The sequence below is a fragment of the Protopterus annectens genome, chromosome 8.part0 (genome assembly GCF_019279795.1).
Source record: "Protopterus annectens isolate FY-2018-M chromosome 8.part0, PAN1.0, whole genome shotgun sequence".
Lineage (NCBI taxonomy): Eukaryota > Metazoa > Chordata > Ceratodontiformes > Protopteridae > Protopterus > Protopterus annectens.
The window spans coordinates 846,355,043-846,376,622 of record NC_056741.1 but is presented as its reverse complement, the minus strand read 5'-3'; the positions used below and the strand labels follow the sequence as shown (position 1 = coordinate 846,376,622).

Genomic DNA, 21,580 nt, shown 5'->3' with positions numbered 1-21,580 from the left:
AAAAATAGTATAGGAAAAGCTAGATTATTCTCATGGAAGATGTGATGATGTGAGATAGTGCCAGCTGTGCTAGGGGGGAATAGGGCACTGCATGTGTAATATATGCCAGCGTAGTTAGCTGGAGTTTTGTAAAGAATTATATGTCATTTGAATATCAAACTGATTTGTACATGTACTTGTTTTAAAATGCATTTGTAAAGTTGCTTGTGTTAAAAATGTATCAACAGTGGTTCCTACTGGAAAAGAAATATACATGTATGTCAGACTGTATCGTAACTGATGAAATGTATATATTTTACAGAGGATACTGGAAGGGAAGGGGTTAGGCTCAGTCCAGCTAACCTTAAGAAAAACAGCCTGAAATTAAATGACTTGGTTTAAGCCATAAAGATTCTATCTCACAGGTATGAATGCAAACAGAGATGTACTGTCTGTGAAAAGCCTTTCTGCAGGAAGGGTGGAAGTGTTGGAATTGTTTTATAGTTTCCAGATGTTGTATTAAGCTTTAACAAAGTTCTGCGTGTGTACTGTGACACTTCAGTGCCAAATCCTGACTCATTTGCTAGTGACGGGGTAATGTAGGAACCACAGGTAAACAAGATGTCATGTCTTTCTATAGCCAGCACTAAAATGGTATTTGAATACTAGTGAGAGATGTGATAGAAGCAGTTTTTTATTAGACCTGATGAGAAACATTCATCTAATTTCATCTTGCCTTGCTCTAGCAAGTAAGTAAGGAACAGTAATTCTTCAGTCAGTTAGGAAAATATAGTGAAATTAGCTAAATGTTTTTTTTTCTGTATCTGACTGAGTCTTTCCATCTGTGTTGTTTTTTATATTTCCTGTGAATTGAAACTCTGGTGTTTATTGTTAATATTCAGTATTTTCATGTTTTTCTTTTATTATTTATTATTAAATATATCTAAACATATCTAAACAGAGCCGCAGTGGTGCAGCGGTTAGCAATGTCATCTCACAGCAAGAGGTTCTCCCGTTTGATTCTTGGCGGGAGAGCCTTCAGTGTGGAGTCTGCATGTCCTCCCTGTGGTTGAGTGATGCTAAAGACATGCAGGTAGGTGTGTGCGTGAATGGCTGTGCCTTCTTTGAAGGTTGGGCATTGGGCTGGCAACTCGGCACCGTAAAAATCCACTGCCAATCATGAGTGGACCAGAGTTCCACTGTGGCGACCCCTAACCAGGAAAAGCCGAAAGACATTACTATTAAATATGTCTAAGCCTTTCACTGTGGCTGGTCTTTTAGAAAGTATTTTAACTTTTGAGATAACTTGCATTTATTTAGTGGTACTGTAGCTCCATGATCCTGAAAATCCTGCTGCTTGGAAATGCCACCATTTGTATAAGCATTAATTTTACCACAGATAATTGGGTACCCCAGTAAGAGCCTTAGAGTAACTGGCTTTGAGGTGTTCTGGTGGCAGTGTATCTACCTTATAGTCTGGGTGGAGGCGGCAAAGCAGGAAAGCTGTCCCAACCTTTCAAAGGTGTGTGTGTGTGTGTGTGTGTGTGTGTGTGTGTGTGTGTGTGTGTGTGTGTGTGTGTGTGTGTGTGAAAATCAAATCTCAAAAAGATTGTGTGTGTGTCAGCTACTTTGAACAGGAACACTGAGAGCATTGATTTCACAGAAGGATGGTGGAGGACTTGGCTTGGAACATCCGGCTAAGGATTTAACTCTATAGCTGTGTCAGTGGGGAGTCTTATTTGAGGCCTGAAGAGAAAGCCCAGCCCCAAGACTGGAGTGTGCATTCCCTGCATGCTGTTGAGGGAAATTGTACTTGATGCAGAGAACTGCATCTAAAAATATTGTGTATGTCTATTTTTTTCCCTCAGTGACCATTCCCCACCACGTCAGTGTTGAGGACTGAGGCTCCTTGATCACTGGCCCAGAGGAGGGATGTCACTGAAGGAACAAAAGAAAGAAAGTAAAGGTGGGTCAGCCATAGCAGAAAAATATAGTTTATGATATTGTGGTATATAAAACTGAACTGAAGTAGTTGTTTTTTGTTATTTGAAAAGGAGAATGGATTTTCTACTTTGGACTTTTACTGATTAAAACTGTGCATGACCCATATGTTATGAGTTCACATAGAAAATTATGTCTAGATTTTACTGTCCTACAAGCTTAAGAGAGATTCAGAGGTTCCTGCTTAATCAGAAGACTGCCACTGTTCTCTGAAATTTATTGGAGAAACATTCATTCAGTATTTAAGCAATAGTCAAACAAGGCTATGACATGAATCCATTCTTTTTCATCTTTATAAAAGACATAGCTGATCTTGTCAAATACTGAATCTCAGCTGGAGTTCAGTGAATATTGAATGGATGGACAATTCTTCTATTTTGATTATTTCCTCCTTTCAAAGACCAAAGTGTCCAGGGCATCTGACATAGATCTTACATACTGTGTTAAGTGTCTGAACTTGCATACACTATGAAGATAATCAAAGTCTAAGACTTCTGTTCTAAACCAACATTAACAGCTTAGCCTGGTCAAGACTTTGGAAATCTTTCTCTATAATTCCCTTCCAAGAGACAGATCTGGAGATGATCATACACTTCTCTAATCTCAGATGACAAAGTTCAACACAATATTCTGCAGAGTATCACCTCCTTTAGGAAATCACTTCAGCAAATTTTACTTACCCCTAACCTACAGAAAGACATTGAGATCCAGGTGTATATTTTGGTTACCATCCATAGCTTTCTATATAGATTGAAAAAAAAAGTATTAATGATACATACTGCAAACTTTTTTTTTCTACAATGGCATTTTCAATTGTATTTTTTTAGCCAATAAGAAAGAAATTATGAACTTTCCTTTTTAGGCACAAGTGGATATTTAAGCACGATATCTAGCATCAGTTACTTAATAACTCTAGACAAAGGGCTACTTCTAGCTTGAAATCTTGGGTAACTGAAAACTTATTTTGGCCCAGTAAAAGGTGTTACATCATATCCAGTGTCTTTGGAGAAAAGTATAAGGAAATGTGTAAGGAAACTGTCACTAGAAAGGCAAACTAAAGTAATCTGAATTTCCTAATATAATTTAATGTGTAAAAGTGTTGGTGGATTATTTTGACATGTCATGGAACCAGGTTTTCCAAAGATTAGTGCCAACCTCTGTGAATGTAGCTCCTGTATGGTGATAATATTGATTTGATAATTTTTATGTTTTATCAAGTACTGTATAATTACTGTAACACATTAACTTTACTGTTCGTGTACTGAGTGTTAGTGTTTGTCTCCTGTTACCTGACAGCAGATGTGCAAATGCAAAATGTTTCACCCACTCTACATGCAGAACTCTGACTGCTATGTTTTTACTCACAAGAAATGTTTTATGAAGATGAAAAATAAATAATTTATCACATTATTCTCTCCTTTATTTTAATATAGAATGTTATGTTCCTTGGGGACTTCAATGCAGCTTGTAGCTACGTTTCAGCAAAGGACTGGAAGACTATTCGACTTCGCAACAGTCTGGATTTCTACTGGTTGATTGGAGACAAAGAAGACACAACTGTTAGTGAGAAGACATGCTGTGCTTATGACAGGTAGGAGTCCCAGGGAAACTCTGTGATTTCTGTATAAAGTTAACCACAAAAAATAATATCAGAAACTATAAACACTTTTAGGATGCAATGATAAGCAACAGTGCTTCATAAAACAAGTCTGCATTACTCCATCCCTGTACATGCATCAAGCTCATTATGTTGCAGTGCCTTGGAATATAGTGTATATTAGTAGTAACACCTTCTGAAACTGAGCACTTTTGTAAAACTTACTGTATCACTACTGTTTCTTTACAACTCTCAAAAATAGCTGCAATTCCTCCAAAAAACAAACCCAGCAGTGATGCCTCTATCACAGCACGGGTCTACTTCAGAAGACAAACCAAAAGATTGAATCTCAAGACTGAAAATTCAAAATACTGAACATATTTTTAATGCAGGGGGCAAGCCCCTCCTGTACCCCTCATGTGGGGGCTGTGCCCCCCCCACAAACCCTGCTAACTATATAACCAACTCCAAGATTGTACAACAGTGGAGAAGGGGCACATTCCATCATTTAGTATTTAGAATTTTCAGTCTTTTGGTTTTTCAGTCTTCTTAAGTAGACCCTATAGCACAACCCACATCCTAGCCATATACTGATGCTATATCAGTTTATCCTGACAAACCGTGTAACAGCTATTGAAACAGTACTTGATAAAACATAAAAATTATCAAATCAATATTATCACCATACAGGTGCTACATTCACAGAGGTTGGCACTAATCTTTGGAAAACCTGTCTCCATGACAGACACATCATCAATATATGATCAGCATTCACAAGTGCCTTCACATATGATCAAGAAATAATAGCGCCTTTGAAGTCTGAAACACGTTAAAATGCTGTTAAATCATTATGGAGACTTTGCCCTGTGCGCTTCCATGCCCATGCTACTTATACATACTAACTCTGAGATTGCTGGACCTCATAGAACAAAGAACTCTCTGAGATAATAGAAACCACATTACACACACACTAGTGACTTCTTATTAGAGTGTCAGTCACTACTGTCTTGTGCTTTATCATGCTACTTAGAAATGCTTCCCATGTAAAAGACTTTACAGCTCAAATATAAGTATAATGCTAAAGCATTCAAAATGTCATGGTTTTCTGAGGTGCCAAATAATGTAATGTAATGAGACTCACTTATGTATGACAAGTACGACATACTTTTATGGCATTGTGCACCATTCATACTAGTGAGGTTGACTGACTCCTGAACATCTGTGAATTGCAATAAAATTCCATGGATTATTCCCATACAACTTTGACATAAGGTATACCAGTTTGAAATACAGTACTGCCTGAAGATTTCATGTTGTTGTAATGTTTATAGGTTGTTACTAGGCTAATGACCACTATGGCCCTTACAAGACTAGCCACTCACCCCCAAATCATTTGGGTGATGAGTAACATGGGCATTTATATGGTGGGTATGTTAGTAGGGAGGTAAAAATGAATTATAAGGGGAAGGGGTATTAGGATAATATCTTTCTTATTGAGAGCCTCTCTCCATAAGGGACATGGGGATCAGACCAGGGGTAAATTGAGGATTTCCCTTGCAATTGTCAAGGTTTCATTTGAATAGGATCAGGGATGAACTCTGTTTTACAGTGGATATAAAAGGAGTACACACCCCTGTTAAAATGCCAGGTTTTTGTGATATACAAAAATGAGACCACAATAAATCATTTAAAAACTTTTCCCACCTTTAATGTGACCTATAACCTGTACAATTCAATTAAAAAACAAACAAATCTGTTAGGGGAAAAAATATAAAAAATAAAAAACATACAATATGCTGGCTGCATAAGTGTGCACACCCTTAAACAAATACTTTGCTGAAGCACCTTTTGATTTAATTACAGCATTCAGTCTTCTTGGGTACACACCTGCCATCAATTAAAGAGACTTTGATTAACTCCAAATAAAGTTCAGCTGTCATAATAGGATTGTCCTGACATTTACTCACTTGCATGCTACAGTAAAAGCTATGGTTCGCAGAGAGCTTACAAAGCATCAAAGGGATATCATTGTTGAAAGGTATCAATCAGGAGAAGGGTACAAAAAAATTTCCACAGCATTGGATATACCATGGAACACAGTGAAGACAGTCATCAAAAAGTGGAGAAAATATGGGACAACAGTGACACTGCAAAGAACTGAACGTCCCTCCAAAATTGATGAAAAGACAAGACAAAAACTGGTCAGGGAGGCTGCCAAGAGACCTACAGCAACACTGAAGGAGATGCAGGAATTTCTGGCAAGTACTGGTTGTGTACTACATGTGACAACAATCTCCCATATTCTCCATATGTCTGGACTATGGGGTAGGGCTGCAAGATGGAAGCCTTTTCTTACACAGAAAAACATCCAGGCCTGGTTAAAATTTGCAAAACAATACATCAAGTCTCCCAAAAGCATGTGGAAAAATGTGTTATGGTCTGATGAGACCAAGGTTGAACTTTTTTGCCACAATTCCAAAAGGTAAGTTTGGCACAAAAATAACACTTCGGATCACCAAAAGAATACCATCCCCACGGTGAAGGATGGTGGAGGCAGTATCATGCTTTGGGGTTGCTTTTCTTCAGCTGGTATCTGGGCTTTAGTCAAGGTGGAGGGAATTATGAACAGTTCCAAATACCAGTCACGTTTGGCCCAAAACCTTCAGGCATCTGCTAGAAAACTGAAGATGAAGAGGAATTTCACCTTTCAATATGACAATGACCCCAAGCATATATCCAAATGAACAAAAGAATGGCTTCACCAGAAGAAAGTTAAAGTTTTGGAATGGCCCAGCCAGAGCACAGACCTAAATCCAATAGAAAATTTGTGGGGTGACCTGAAGCGGGCTGTGCACAAGAGATGCCCTCCCAATCTGACATTTGGAACACTTTTGCAAGGAAGAGTGGGCAAATATTGCCAAGTCAAGATGTGCTATGCTGATAGACTCCTACCCAAGAAGACTGAATGCTGTAATTAAATCAAAAGGCACTTCAACAAAGTATTAGTTTAATGGTGTGTACACACAACAAATGTGCAGACTTATGCAACCAGCGTATTGTACATTTTTTATTTTTTATATTTCCCCCCCCTAACAGATTTGTTTGTTTTTCAATTGAATTGTACAGGTTATATCACAAAAACCTGGCATTTTAACAGGGGTGTGTACACTTTTTATATCCATTGTACATAGTTAGGGAATCCTTTTTGATACATATTTGTCTCTCCAGCATGTTTTGTTTAAGTCACAAGTGAAGTTCAGATCCCTGAATCTAGTGTTTCTGGTGATGTTCATTTTCTGCATGTGCAACACATCAATCAGGGCTGGGTCTGAGTAAGTTCTGTAATTCAGGCAAAGATCCCCTCTCAGCAGCCTGTAGGAGACTGACTAGAGAGACAGAGCCTTTAGGCAATCACTGTAGGACAGGGTATTCATGGCCTGAAGTCTTCCGGTGAGAAACCTTTGTGGGCGTTCCAACTGCTGCAAATGTCTGATTAGATATATGCCTAAGGAGGCACTGTATTCAATGACAGGTCTGATAAGGGCCGAGTAGAGTGGTACTATAACTTACTTGGACCTGGATGCCATAGCCTTACCTATAAGTTGCGCAACCTAGAATGATTTTCTTACTATCTTAGGTACATGTTGTTCAAAGGCCAAATTGCTGTCTACATATGTTCCCAGATCCTTTACTATTGGTCTGACTCTTAAGGGTGTTTTATTGATGGAGTAATTAACTTGAATTGGCAGTTTTCCAAAGAGCATTATTTAATTCATTTTTTGGCATTGAGTTTTAGGTCATGGCTTTGGCACCAGTCATTTGTCTGTGTTAAATGATCTTTCAAGATGTTGATGTCTTGGGCGAATCTATAATAGCTCCCAAATTACAGTCATCTGTGAACTTGGTGAGCCAGAGGCCTTGAACATTAACCCTGACTTCTGAGAAGTAGATGCCAAACAGGACTGAGCCCAGCTTGGAACCCTAGGATATGCCACTAGTAACCAGTCTCTTGGTGGAGATGGTCTCACCAATCCTGACTTATTGGGTCCTGTCTGTGAGCCAGCTGGCAATCCAGTGTGTTATGTAGGGATTTATGCCTAGCTCATAGAGCTTGTCAGCAATACCTGAGTGGAATATTGTATTAAATGTCTTGGCTAGGCCGAAATAAGCAGTATGCACTGTTTTACCCCTGTCTATTGCCTTAGTGAACCTCTCAAAGAAGTCTGTCAGGTTAAGTATGCATGACCTTCACTTAAAACCAAATTGGGATGAGTCTAGTGTCTGTAGGTTGCTGATGTCCTTGTTTATCATTTCCATGATAATTCATTCTATGGCTTTGCATATTACATGTGTTAGACTGATGTGTTTGCAGTTCCTTAGATCAGTTGATGTTGTGGAGAAGAATAACTGTTGTGGTCCTCCATTCACTTGGAATGTAACCTGTTTCAAGACTGTAGTTGAAGAGTGCCTCAACTGGTCCTGATAGGCCATTTTAGACTGTTCAGGAGGTAACTGGGATGTTGCTGGAACCCATGAATGTGGGGCTTTGTGAGTGCTGCCAGTACCTAGTCCCTGCTAATAGTTTGGGGTAGTATGTTGGAAGGGATTTTACCTGCTGAATTTATCAGCCAGTAGATTTGCTATGTCACCTTGATTGGTGAAGATGGCACCATTCACCACCAGTTCAGCACACTGATGTGTATTACATTTAAGGTTCTGTATATAGCTGAAGAAAGCCTTGTGAATGTCCTTAGCCATCAAGGATATCCTGACCTTGTAGTCAACCTTTTGGACTTAATTAGACCTTAGCTTCTTGTTTAGTTGTATAAGAGAACACTTGTCTTTAAGAGAATTGCTCTTCCTGATTTTGGCTATGAATTTTCTTCTGTATACCCTGTTTAGGTGAGGATTCCAGTAATGGGGTGTTGTTTTTAGTGTTTGTTTTGGGTTTAATTCTGGTAATATGGCAGCGTCTATGCAGCTATGCACATACTAATATAGGCACTCTGTATATAATTCTGCATAGGTTGCTGTGGTCTCGGGGTTAGGGGGAGCCTTGAATTTTGACAAACTGTCACTTAATAGGATGTAGTTTGCCTTAGAATAGTTCCTAACTGTTACTGCTTTAGCTGGATTTTCCGGGCTGATTTTTATTTCAAAGGAGACAGCTTTGTGATCTGACCTCACTAGTAAGGATGTGACAATTGGGGGGGGGGGGTTGCAATGCTCTCCCATGCTGGTGATCTTCTGGTTGGAGTGTGCACTATCTGTTCCAGGGTGTATGAATTAATAAAGTCCAGGAAGTATTGTGCATGTGAGTTTGAAGCAGTGTGAGTTTCCCAGTCTATAGACAGCAGTTAAAGTCACCCATGATTAGGGTATTTGGTTGGATGGTGAGCACCTTTATGAGGTTTAGATAAGAATCATGAGACTATAGGGGCATAGATGGTGACCTGTAGCTAGCCATGATATGGTGATTGGCCCTATCTATGGTGACTTGCACATGGATACGTTCCATGGTATCATCCTGTTTAACAAAACCAGAGGTATGTTTGTTGCTAACGTAGATTGAGACACCCCAACCTTTGGTCCCAGTCTGTGCTGTTGTTGGTCTAAAAGTGTGAAAGGCACTGTTGCCTTGCATTGACATCTGCATATGGAACTGTGGCACAGTGTGTTGTGCACCAATTAATGGCAAATTCTCATGTAGCCCAAATGTCCACATCCCATTCCATGTAATTATGTTTGGCATTGATATATTATAATGTGACAAATGTGAGCAGTTTTGTTGCTACCAGTGATTTATTAGTGCTTCTTGTGTCTGCTGAGTCATGTGGTATACTGCCACCAGACTCATAAAGGCACCATTAGACTCCGGTGATTTGAGAATTCAGGTAAATTGGGCCATTTAGCATCTTGAAACATACTGACTAAAATCTTCACAAACAAACATGGCCATTTTGTTTTAAAAGCTAAGCTCCAGTTAAATTCTTCACTGGTTGAGAGATGTATCTAGAGCACAGGCTTAAAGTGGATGCATTTTAGAGAATTCTTCTTATAGGTGTTAAGAAATCTATTTTCCTTTCAGAACAACACTGCTCATGGAGGAACAAGTATCAGCTGGCTGGTGGGGTAGGAAATTAAATACATGTAAACAGCCTCTTGAATTATTCATAAAGAAAATTAATACACACACACACACAGATATACATATATGTGTATAAATATATATATATATATATATATATATATATATATATATATATATATATATATATATATATATATATATATATATATATAAAATGTCCTTGTCATACTGAAGAAAACTAATCCTAAAGACAGGACAGGCTGTAGTCAGGCCTTGATCCCTCTCTATTACAGAGTTGATTAAGAGTCATGGGTTTCCTATACATACTAGTTACATACTATTAAAAGTACAAAATAGGGTACTGTGATTTTGTGAGAGCCTAGAACAACAGCATTAGCTATCTAACAATCTGTTTTTGTATCTATTTCCATTTGATTGCTGGTATAGTCTGACTGAACAAAAAAGACCATTTTCAGCAGAGTCCTGGGGAAAAGAGCTCCATAAATTACAACAGAAAGGGATTTACAATTACAAATGCTTTTTTCTGAAACAAATAAGGCAGAAAATTGTGCCTGGCCGAAAGAAGAACAAGAAGATATGGGCATCATGTAGGCAGTAGAAACACACTACCATTCGTAGAATGACCAACAACGTCAGTCCCAGTCCCTCCAGGAGTTGAGGCATATCTCAGGGTGAAATTAAAGGACTTATTTTCAATTACATAGGTAGCAAATGTCCATGGTTATATATTATAACATCATAGCAAGTTACTGAAAAGCATGATGACTAAACAGAACTGCACTCAGCTCCTTTTCTGTGTTGGCTTACACACATGTAAGCACAACACATTGACAAATGTATAACCAGACATAATCTTTGCACTCAACTAAGTAATGTTTATATGAATACCTTTCAGAAATATTGTAGCTTACTGAGGCGAGGATATTTCCATAACTGTCTATTTTGCAACACACAGATCTATACAAAACTTGTTTAGAGATGGGTTTGCTGACCTGAAAACAACCTTTGTTATAGTTACAGGAGACAACTACCGAAAATTATGCATACATGTATTAAGCATGTATTTGGCAATGACTGGAGAAATCTGTACATTTTTAAACAAAAAGCAGTTTTAGGGGGCAACAATGTAGCATTGTAAGTAAAAAATGAAATTTACATATCCAGAACATTCACTCAGTGGATGTAATGGGATTTAAGGAAATGAGGCTGAAGACTCATGCAATTTTCCACCGAAATACAAAGACTAGTAAACTCTTTCTTACACCCATTTGCTCACCCAATATTTCTGACAGAGTACTCTGTAGGGAATGTTTAAATTCTGCCAACTCATTACACTCCTAAAACATGTTTCCAGTTACCTGTTTCTTCCCCATCATCTCTAACATTTGCTGTCTACCTGAGGAAAAATTATTTGAAGTCTGCTTGAGGTATAAAAATACCTCTGCAAATACTTCCAAGCAAAAATCCTAAGCCTTCTGGACTTTCTTGCATATTTGGGAGCATACATATGTCCTCACATTGTTCCCTTACATGCTATTTTGCTTTTCCAATTTCTCTTCCCAGTGTTTTCTAACCTCCTCTGATTGATTCTTATAGCAGTCGTGCAATATTTTATATACCCTACTAATTAGCTCTTTGTAACAGCAGATTCTGTTCTAGATTCACCTAAAGGTCTCTCATTTAGGATTCCCCTATCCCTTTCTCTTTGCCTGTACTCTGATATCAGTCCCTGGTAGGGACTGAAGTCCAAAGATTTTCTTGGTCTCATCCCACTCTGTTACCTTTCCCACTGTAGTTATTTGCTTCCAATATCTTGTTTCCTTTGCCAGTTTTCTCTAGTAAGTCCCAAACCCCTGTTGCATATTTTAAGTACTCCTACTTGCAGTCATCCCTACTGGCAAAATCTCCTTTCTCCATTCTTGCGTAGGCCTAGTTCTTAGAATACTTTCTGCTACTTTATGAATATAATATTCTGCATTATTTATAAAGAGTTTATTATCATGCTGAAAGAATGTAAACTGCAGTAAATGATTTCTGATCTCTTCTGCTATTACATGCAGCTTATAATACTTCACTAGCAGTGGGGGAAGGGATGAAAAACATGTGTAGTTGTCTATCTCCTATCTAACTAATTTTAAAGGAACAACTCTCATTGTCCAACACATTCTTAAAGAAAACATCCCAGTGTTCACCACTACCAAGCTTGCCTCAGCCAAAATGTCTGTACAAATTTTAACAGTAGGAATGATGCTTTTCATTTGCTCTATCACACTGCATAATGCCCTTATATCAGTAACAGATCCTGCCAACCATCCACAACCCCTTTTTTTCATTTCTGCACATGGGGTCAGAGTGTCATTTCAACAATTACAATCACCTAGAGGCAAGGTTTACACTGCCAGGTGGCTAGCCCTGCCACAGATATCAGTAACATATAAACAATGATTTTAGGAATTATTCACTTTGGGATGAAAGTGAATTATTTCAGGTTGACCTCTCATTGTATTCCATGGAGAGGTCTCAAGTAACAAGATGGACATTGATTCAGCATTATTTTTGATTAATAAAGAGATAAATAACTTACAGGACACATTAAAATACAAACTGGATTAATACGACCAGCCTTTAGGCTATGTGGAAAAGCTAATTTGGGAGAGAAATGACAGTGTTTGCATTGTAGTGTATGTCTGCTGCTACACAGCTGTCACTCTCTTTGCTCAAGAGTCAGGGACAAAGACATATATAAAGGGGGACAAAGGCCCAAAATAAGGGACAATTTTTGTAATAGCACTCTACTTCACTTAAAAAGTTAATAGATCAACAGGTTTTACAACAGCATAATTTTTTTTGAGCAATATGAAGTAGAAACTCTAATGAAGGCATTATTAACTTACTAAACTCTTCAGTTATTTACCCCAAAATTAAATGAGTTGTGAGAGACATAACAAAAATATAAGGCAAAATCAGGGATGGTTGAGATCTGTGTTGGAATATATGTCACATATACGCACAAGTTATACTTTTCAATTTAATACACAGATTTATTGTAGTACCAGCTTATATGACTTTTAAGATCAAGGCAGAGCTCCTTTTATAAAACTAGTTCAAAGTTCAGAGTCATAAATTCAAACTCATTACTCCTTTCATAAAATTAGGTCAAAGTTCAAAGTCATAAATTCAGACTCAAGGCATTAAATAAAGCCATCTAGGAGTCTATGACCTGTGCCAAGTAGCAAAAACAGAAAGTAACAAAAAAAAAAAAAACACACCCACATCTGTTTTTAAAATCCTCATTAAAAAAACACGTCTAAAGTGACATAGATATCTATTCTACAGTTTTACAACTATAACATGGATGTTACCCTATTCATATGCAAGAACAAGTTTTTTTTTTATATGTGATGAAACTGTTTTACTGTTGACAAATTCAAAGGTATATCAATGCAGCCATTCTAAAGCTAACAATTGCATTTAGGTCTCATCTTAATGACCTGTAGCTGACTAAAAATAAATTCCTTTCCCTGCAGGTGAGTACTATAACACTTATTTTTAAATTATTAGTTTAGGTGTGAAGAATCACTGATTTTTTCCAGTATATTAATATCTGACAAAGAGTACATACAAAAGGAATACACATATTTGATATTTGGTCTAATTATTGCCACATATATTGGTAACAGCATATCCAGGGATCTTGAAGTTACAGTGCAAAGCATTTCCCAAATAATGGCATAGATATTTTACATATATATTGTTCCAGTGCATTGAAATGCAAGACCTCAGAGGCCATAATATAAGATGCTTGTAGAACTCAACTCCCTTAATGGCAATATTAACAACATATGGAGACTGCTGGTTTTACCTCCCATATGCACAGCCCCACAATTTTTAACATTTATTCCACAAATTCCAATGGCTGTTGCTAACTCATAGAACCAAGCAGTCTAACTGGAACTGCAGACGTTTACGGTGAATAACATTTGTTACTGGGAGAGATGCCTGAGTCAGATATGTACATACAAGGCTAGATGATGTATAGGAATAGCGACCATAGAGATATCAAATACAAATGGACCTAGAACAGATCTCTAAGGCACACCACCTTGGTTTCTGAATATTTGCCATCAATACACATACCCTAAATGTCCTATCTGAAAGTCAGTTTGCTAGCCAGTGTGTTCCATTTAAGTTGGGCGTGGACATATTTGACAACCGCTGCAATAAACAGTACTGTTATAATATGTGAGGTACACTGTGATGAGGTAGTAGCATTGCTGTTAAATAGAAAGCATGCGTATTGGTATGGTATTGGTATGGAGATATTTGACAACTGCTGCAATAAACAGTACTGTTATAATATGTGAGGTACACTGTGATGAGATAGTAGCACTGCTGTTAAATAGAAAGCGTGTGTAATGGTATGGTATTGGTATGGAGATATTTGACAACTGCTACAATAAACAGTACTGTTATAATATGTGAGGTACACTGTGATGAGGTAGTAGCATTGCTGTTAAATACAAAGCATGTGTATTGGTATGGTATTGGTATGGAGATATTTGACAACTGCTGCAATAAACAGTACTGTTATAATATGTGAGGTACACTGTGATGAGGTAGTAGCATTGCTGTTAAATAGAAAGCATGTGTATTGGTATGGTATTGGTATGGAGATATTTGACAACTGCTGCAATAAACAGTACTGTTATAATATGTGAGGTACACTGTGATGAGGTAGTAGCATTGCTGTTAAATACAAAACATGTGCATTGGTATGGTAGCCTTTATAGTGGCATACCTACACTCTAATAATGGTAAGTTCATTGAGTGGCTTCTATGCAGTTTATTTTAAGTTTGATTTGTTGAAGCTGCACTTATATTGGATGAGCTAGTGGCACACTGTAGGGAAGTTTACTTTTCCCCACTGTTGAGTGACTGGGGAGTTAGAATATATAACTTAGGGGATGAAAGGTAAAGCTCCCACATGTGAATGCAGAGTGTTTCTCATTGCTTGTGTTTTAGTAGGAGATGTAGGATAAAACCCTCACATGCAAATGCATGGCTAATATATCTCCTGTTATATACACAGAGTAATTGAGGACATGCATATATGCCAGGTGATCACACTGTTATTTACATTTTAATAGTATCATAACAAGGTACAATAAAAATATGGCTGTGTAAAGACATCACTGTTCACACTGCCAGTAAGATGTACAACTGCTGTCTGTTTTTTATATTTGTTCATCGTATTGCTCATTTGTGAATGTGTTCTTCACATTTAGTATATGCTACAGTGTGGCTTGTTTACAGACCCCCATGTAGCCAGCCTGCCCTCTTGTTCTGATAGTGAGGAGGTGGAAGAGTAGATACAACCATCCAATGGGATAGGTAGCCAACTGGTTCACTGACAGAACACATACTGTCATGCACTGTAAAAGCGGGTGACTTCACTTTAGCAAAAGATCAGTCACCAGTGGCGTACCACAGGGTTCTGTGCTTGGCCCCTTACTGTTAAAAATTTATTTCTCAGAAGTCCAAGAAATCTTGGATAGCTTGTGGCTGACCAAGTTCACTGACAACTGCAAACTGGGAGCAATAACAAAGTACCCAATTATGTTAATATATTATAGACAGGGTTAACACAGACAAATGACTGATGCCAAAACCAAGGTTTAAAGCTAAATGGAAAAAAATGCATTTTATTCCCTTTGGAAAAGCTGACATCACTGCTAATTACAGACAGCACCCCCCCAAGTGAGAACTCAGTGGTATGTGATCCAGGTACTCAGGTTGATAGCAATCTGAACTTGACCACCATGTATCCACAGCAGTAAGGAAATCATTCTATTTGGCACATCTTATAAGTAAAGGCTTTGCATCTAATCTCATATAATCCCATTATAATTAGCCCTCATCACTGCAACAATTGAGTACAGTGCTCCCTTTTGCATGAACCTCACCAGACACCTGCAACAATTGGAGAGACCACAGAGGTTTTTCACCAACAGATTACAAGGTACAGAAAATAAGTCTTATATGGAAAGACTGAAAGCTCTGTCACTGCATTCTGTCTCCTACAGATGATCTGTGCCTGGCTTACAAGGCAGTCTCTGACTCGGCCCTGATGGAAATGTTAAACATTCATAAATCAAACTGCACCAGGGTCACTTAGTCCAGGGATCTTAACCTAGCCTCTGACATGAATAGATGATAGTGGAGAAATGGATACATCTCCCAGAGACTGCCACTTCTCTGGAAGAAGCTTCCAATTCACTTGTAACAGAGCCCCCTCCCTGACCCTCTTCAAACACAACCTAGATCAATGGATTGGTGACTAAAATTCACTCCTGGGGTGGTGCCCATGTCCCTCCTGGACAGAGGAAGTATTAACTACCATAGACCATTATCTCTGAACTTCACTCAATTAACCACCGACAATTGGGGCAACTCAGGATAAATACGGCTAGGCTTGTTAGGGCTCTAGGGCCGTTAGCCTAGTAACCCCCAGTGACATGGAATGATGATAAGCTATCAGATGTAGTGCAAGTGGTAGGATGCAAGAAATGCAAATCCAGGTCATGCTTGAATGGTCTAGATTGCATTGTGGATGTCCTGCAGGTCATTTTTTCACAGCTGAGTAGATGGAATGAGACCACAGCAGCAAACCTTATGAACTTCTAAGGTGTTCCATAAACATTTTTGTGGATAAGTTCTTGTCTTGAAAAATTGTAGTAGCAGTCATACTAGCACACATACATGCTAGTGCATCTGACAGATCTCCTTGAGGAGTCAGCAGAATAACACCAACTTGGTCACAGAGGTGTCAAAGTAGGCTACGGGGTTGAAGTTCAGCTTGTTCCCATGTGCCTCCTGTGGCTGCACCAACATCTGACTTAATATTAGAACCCCATTAGTGAGTACACCATGTATTATATTACTTAATATTAGAACCCCATTAGTGAGTACACCATGTATTATATTACTTAATATTAGAACCCCATTAGTGAGTACACCGTGTATTATATTAACTACATGCATGTTTAACTGTTGCAGTCCTCATTATATGCATGTGTTTGTTGCACAACTCTTCTTGATACATTATAGTCTGACCTTTCTTGTTGTCAGTTGAGTACATTGCTTTATTTGACCACCACAATATGAGTGTATATAGGATAATTGTGTTATGTATGTGTTATTGCAAGGTTGCTTTATACACTCTGCATGCATTGTGCTGTGCTAACATCAGCAGATGGAACAGTCTACCTTGGGACAGTAATGACAGGCATATTCATACATGTTATGGGCTACATGCCCATGTTACACAGATTGTAATTGTGAATTTAAGGGACCCTTCCTGGTTCTAGGGTTAGCATTTTGAAACATATACCCCACAACAAATTAATACATCTGCATTTTTTGCTGATGACTTATATGTTTTTACGTATGGTTTGCAGTGCTTGAGGGACACTGTTCACCACTACATGAAAAAAGGAGCTTGTCAATATCTGTGCTCTGCATTCCATTGTTGTGTGTATTCCTATAGTGTAATTGCCATAGATATACTAATCTACATATATTTTTTGCTAATTTGTTCGGCATGATTCGTTTGCAATAGGTATCATTTAATAAACTGCTGACTCCACTAGTTTTGTTATTTTGTATGCTGCTCAGTATTTTTTTCACTATAAACATCTTTATTAAATTATCACGTACGACACAGGCAATTTTACATTCATACAAATGAAAAACAAACAACAGTGGCACCACTTTAGTTACAAACATTATACATCAAAGGCACCATTGAAACAACTGTAATTGCAAACATTATACATCAATTATGATCTATCCAGTCGTTGTCAGTTAAGCATTATATGGCTCATTCAAATCCTGCCTCTTAAACCTCATTCCTTCTCTGCATATATTGTTCCCACAATTCCCATTTTTTCCTATGTAGTTTGCCCCTTCCCTTTTCTAAAGATCACATTTGCAGTTATTTTTTCTCTGTTACTATATTCACTACGTCTAGTAAAGTCGATCTTTACTTTTACTTCAATTTTCTAGTAACTGCTTTTTTGGCAGCCACCATAATTAAACTCAGCAAAGCTTTACTATGTCCGGGCAATTCTGATTCTATATCATAACGCAAAAAAAAAATAATCGCCATAGTCAAGCCAATCTGCTCACCTAGTATCTCCGATAAAGTAGCCTGCAGGAATCTTTAAAGTCTGCCAGCTTATTGCACCCCCCAAAAAAAATGCTCACAGCCACCTCTTTCTTCCCCATCACACCTCCAACATTTGCTATCCACCTGAGGAAAAATTCTTTGGAGTCTACTTGGGGTATAAAAATACCTATGTAAACACTTCTAGGCAAAGATCTTAAATCTTCTAGACTTTGTTGCATATTTGGGAAATATACATATATCCCTCATTGCCTTTTTGTGAATTGCTTATCCAATCGCTCTTCCCAATTCAGTCTAAGCTCCTCTGATTGATTTTTATAATTATCATGCAATATTTTATATGCCCTACTAATTTTTCCTTTTTTAATGGCAGCTTCTGTTCTACATTCTATTAAAAACTCTACCAGTGCTAGTCTTTCATTTAAGAGCCCCCTGTTTCTTTCTCTTTGCCTATACTCAGATATCAAACCTTGATAGGGAAGGCACTCTATAACCTGCAGTCCAAATAAATTCTTGGCCTTTTCCCATTGTATTACCTTTCCCTTTCTAGTTATTTGCTGCCAATACCTTGGTTCCTTTGCCAGTTTTCTCCAATAAATTCCAGACCCCTCTTTCCTGTTATCTGTATCCCCAACCACAGTCATCCTAGTCTGCAGAATCTCTTTTCTCCATTTTCATGCTGGTTTAGTTCTTAGAATACTCCCTGCTATTTTATGAATATAATACCCTGCATGATTTTTGTTGTTCTCCTAAAGAGTTTGCTTCTAAAATTCCAGTATCTCCTTATTTCTATAGCTTTCTCCCTGTATCATCATCATTCCTTTCCACTTTGAATTACAGTTTTCTGCTTGTGCTATGTATAAGAACCTTAAGTGTGTTGTTCTAAAATACCCCCTCAAATTGGGTAATCCTAGTGCACCTTGTTATATTGGAAGAATCATTTTATCCCACTTGACCCTTGCTGTCCTCCCTTCCCAGATAAAATCATTCAACTCTTTTTTAATTGCTATCCACAGCTTCTCCTCTGATTGATAAAAATATGTCTGACCTGTGTATAGGACTAAGGGGAGTAAAAACATTTTAATTGCTTGTATGTTAGTATCCATATCCATGTAACAAAGCTTCCAGTTTCTTAATTGTTGTATTATTTTCTCTTTAGTTTCTTCCCACACATCCTTAGCTGCCACAGCAGAGTCATTTCTAATCCATACTTCTAAATACTTCATTTTATCATATCCCCATTAATATGGATATTGTTGAACCAATTCATGTGTGGGTACATAATTTACTGTTATTGCCTTTGTTTTAGCTTCATTAATTTTGTATCCCAAGATCTGAAACTGTCTTAAAACGTTCCACAACACTGTAATGTCCCTTTCTGGTTTTGTCATGTATAAAATAATATCATCTGCAAATAGAGCCAGCTTTTCCTGATTACCATACCAAGTATATCCTTTAATTTCTGAGTCCCTTATTTTCTTTGCCAGTGGTTCTAAATATAATGCAAACAACAAAGGAGAAAGCAGACAACCCTGCCTGGTCCCTCTACTCAAGTAAAAGTTATCACAGAGGACCCCACCCACTTTAATTTACGACTCTGATCCCTCATATGTACTCCTAATCAACTTTATAATTGTATCAGGGAAAGCAAATGCTTCCATTGCCCATCTCATAAAGTCCCAGTCTACTCTGTCAGTGCTTTCTCTGCATCAAGACCCACCAATAACAATGGCTTTTCCTAACATTCTGCTTCCTTTTGGATTATCAGTGTTCTGTTAATATTGTCAAATGTTTGCCTCCCCTCCACAAAACCACACTGATCCATATCTATCAATTTTGGTATCACTTTTGCCATTCTTTTAGCCATTATAGGCATAAAAACTTTACAATCATGGTTTAGTATTGAAATCATCTTAGTATTTTGATCTATTTATACATTGTACAATTCCACTGCTATACTATGTGATAAATGGCTTAGTCATTTCTGCGTACTTACTATAGGTTCTTTGCTTTTTCACATTATCTTCTGATTGCTTCTCCCTTTTGATCTAATACAAACTTACCGATAGCTTTTTTTCTATAGCTTTGAGCTGAACCCATAATCTACCCACCATATCTCTAACTACCCTGGTATACATTTCTTTTTAATCTATTTTTGCTTCATGGATCTTAGCTTTCCAGCCCCCTTTCATTTATTAAAGCAAAACTCCTCTCTCCGAACATTCGCTACCTCGGTTAAGCCTATATACCCCTTTGTCTATTCATCCCTACATCCTTTCCTTTTATGGCCACCACTCATCATATTTCTCAACCTTCATTTCTTACATGATTCATTCTATATGTTTAAACTGATTAACACTCATCCATTACGCTATAAGTATTTGGAAACATTTTTCAATGTCACTTGACTCTTCATATTATTCACAATGCACATATCTTTCTTGTATTTACTCAGATTTGAAAGTGATACTATGTCTAGCCTATTTCAAACTGCTATCATAACATCCTTCGTATATTCATCTATATTTATAACCATAGGTTATGCCTACACTCCTGATGCTATAGTACAGTCCATCATCATTCAAACATCAACTAATTCCCATGCTTACAATAAATATGTAAAGTGCTCTGTCATCACAACCACCCAATTCAATTTCTCAGCAGTCTTTTTAATACCTGAGAAGGCGTCTATATTTTACCTTACTTCAACCCATTTACTAAATATTACATCTCCCATCAACATTCCATACGTTTTATTCACTCCCATGCTGTCAAATGCATTTATAAACTCCAGTTATGTTGCAAAGTGATGAACAAGCTGAAAGAGAAATCTAGAAGGCTGGCTAAGACACAACACATATTCTGTCATAATACGGGGACATTTATCCTAAATGTGTCCTCTAATTACAGTTTGCAGCCCACATTCCATAGAATGTAGGGACTTGCTGATACAATAATCATAAGTCACATGAACATTGGCTGTACACATAAAACAACGGAGTGCATCATGAGTTTCAGAGCACAATCTTGACAATTCTTGACTTTCTAAAACCTGATTAAAGCAGAATTTACCAACTGCAGACTTCTGCCCTACCATGAGATATGACTGATTAGGCTTTCTAACAGGATATGGGGTTTGTGCTAACAGACAGTAAACAGCCTGACTGCAGCCTTGTGGCTAAATGCACTTCAGCTGACTCCTTTGACACTGCCTGGCTGATTGATGAAGTCACTATAAGCCTATGTATTGTTCTCTCTCCATACTCCATCATTACTCATGGCCAGATTAAAACTGAAGTGTAGCAAAGCAATCATTAAAATAATGTGTAAGCTAAATACAAATCTCTTATGGCTATGGCTACTAGGACACTTAATTAATGAATGTCAGACAGAGCTTACCCTAAATCAGAAACAGTTGCACTTTTCTGTCTGAGCCAACCTATTTAATGGAAATCACTCTCTACTTTAGTTACCACTATCAGCACAGAATCCTGTACAAAGCAATATTACCTCAATTTCTAAGTGATAATTCACCTGTTAATCAGCTAAAATGACATAGAAACCCCTTTCAGTTATCTTTCTTACATAAAAAATGGTACCACTGTAGCAAGAACTCACTCAATTTGAATCATATGTTATTAGGTCCATGTGACATTACATAAACTGTAGCTGTTTAGATTTGTTTCATCTGAAGTCTGTACTTAGC

At 37.7% G+C, this 21,580-nt stretch overlaps 1 protein-coding gene across 1 annotated transcript in view; it reads left to right on the top strand.

The window, feature by feature from the left end:
• LOC122808354 (deoxyribonuclease gamma-like) overlaps positions 1-21,580 on the top strand; it is a 248,208-nt gene that overhangs the window by 101,334 nt on the left and 125,294 nt on the right. Inside the window, exon 6 of the mRNA XM_044079319.1 lies at positions 3,414-3,571. Within this exon, the coding sequence (XP_043935254.1) occupies positions 3,414-3,571 (158 nt within the window). The remainder of the gene's footprint in view (positions 1-3,413; positions 3,572-21,580) is intronic.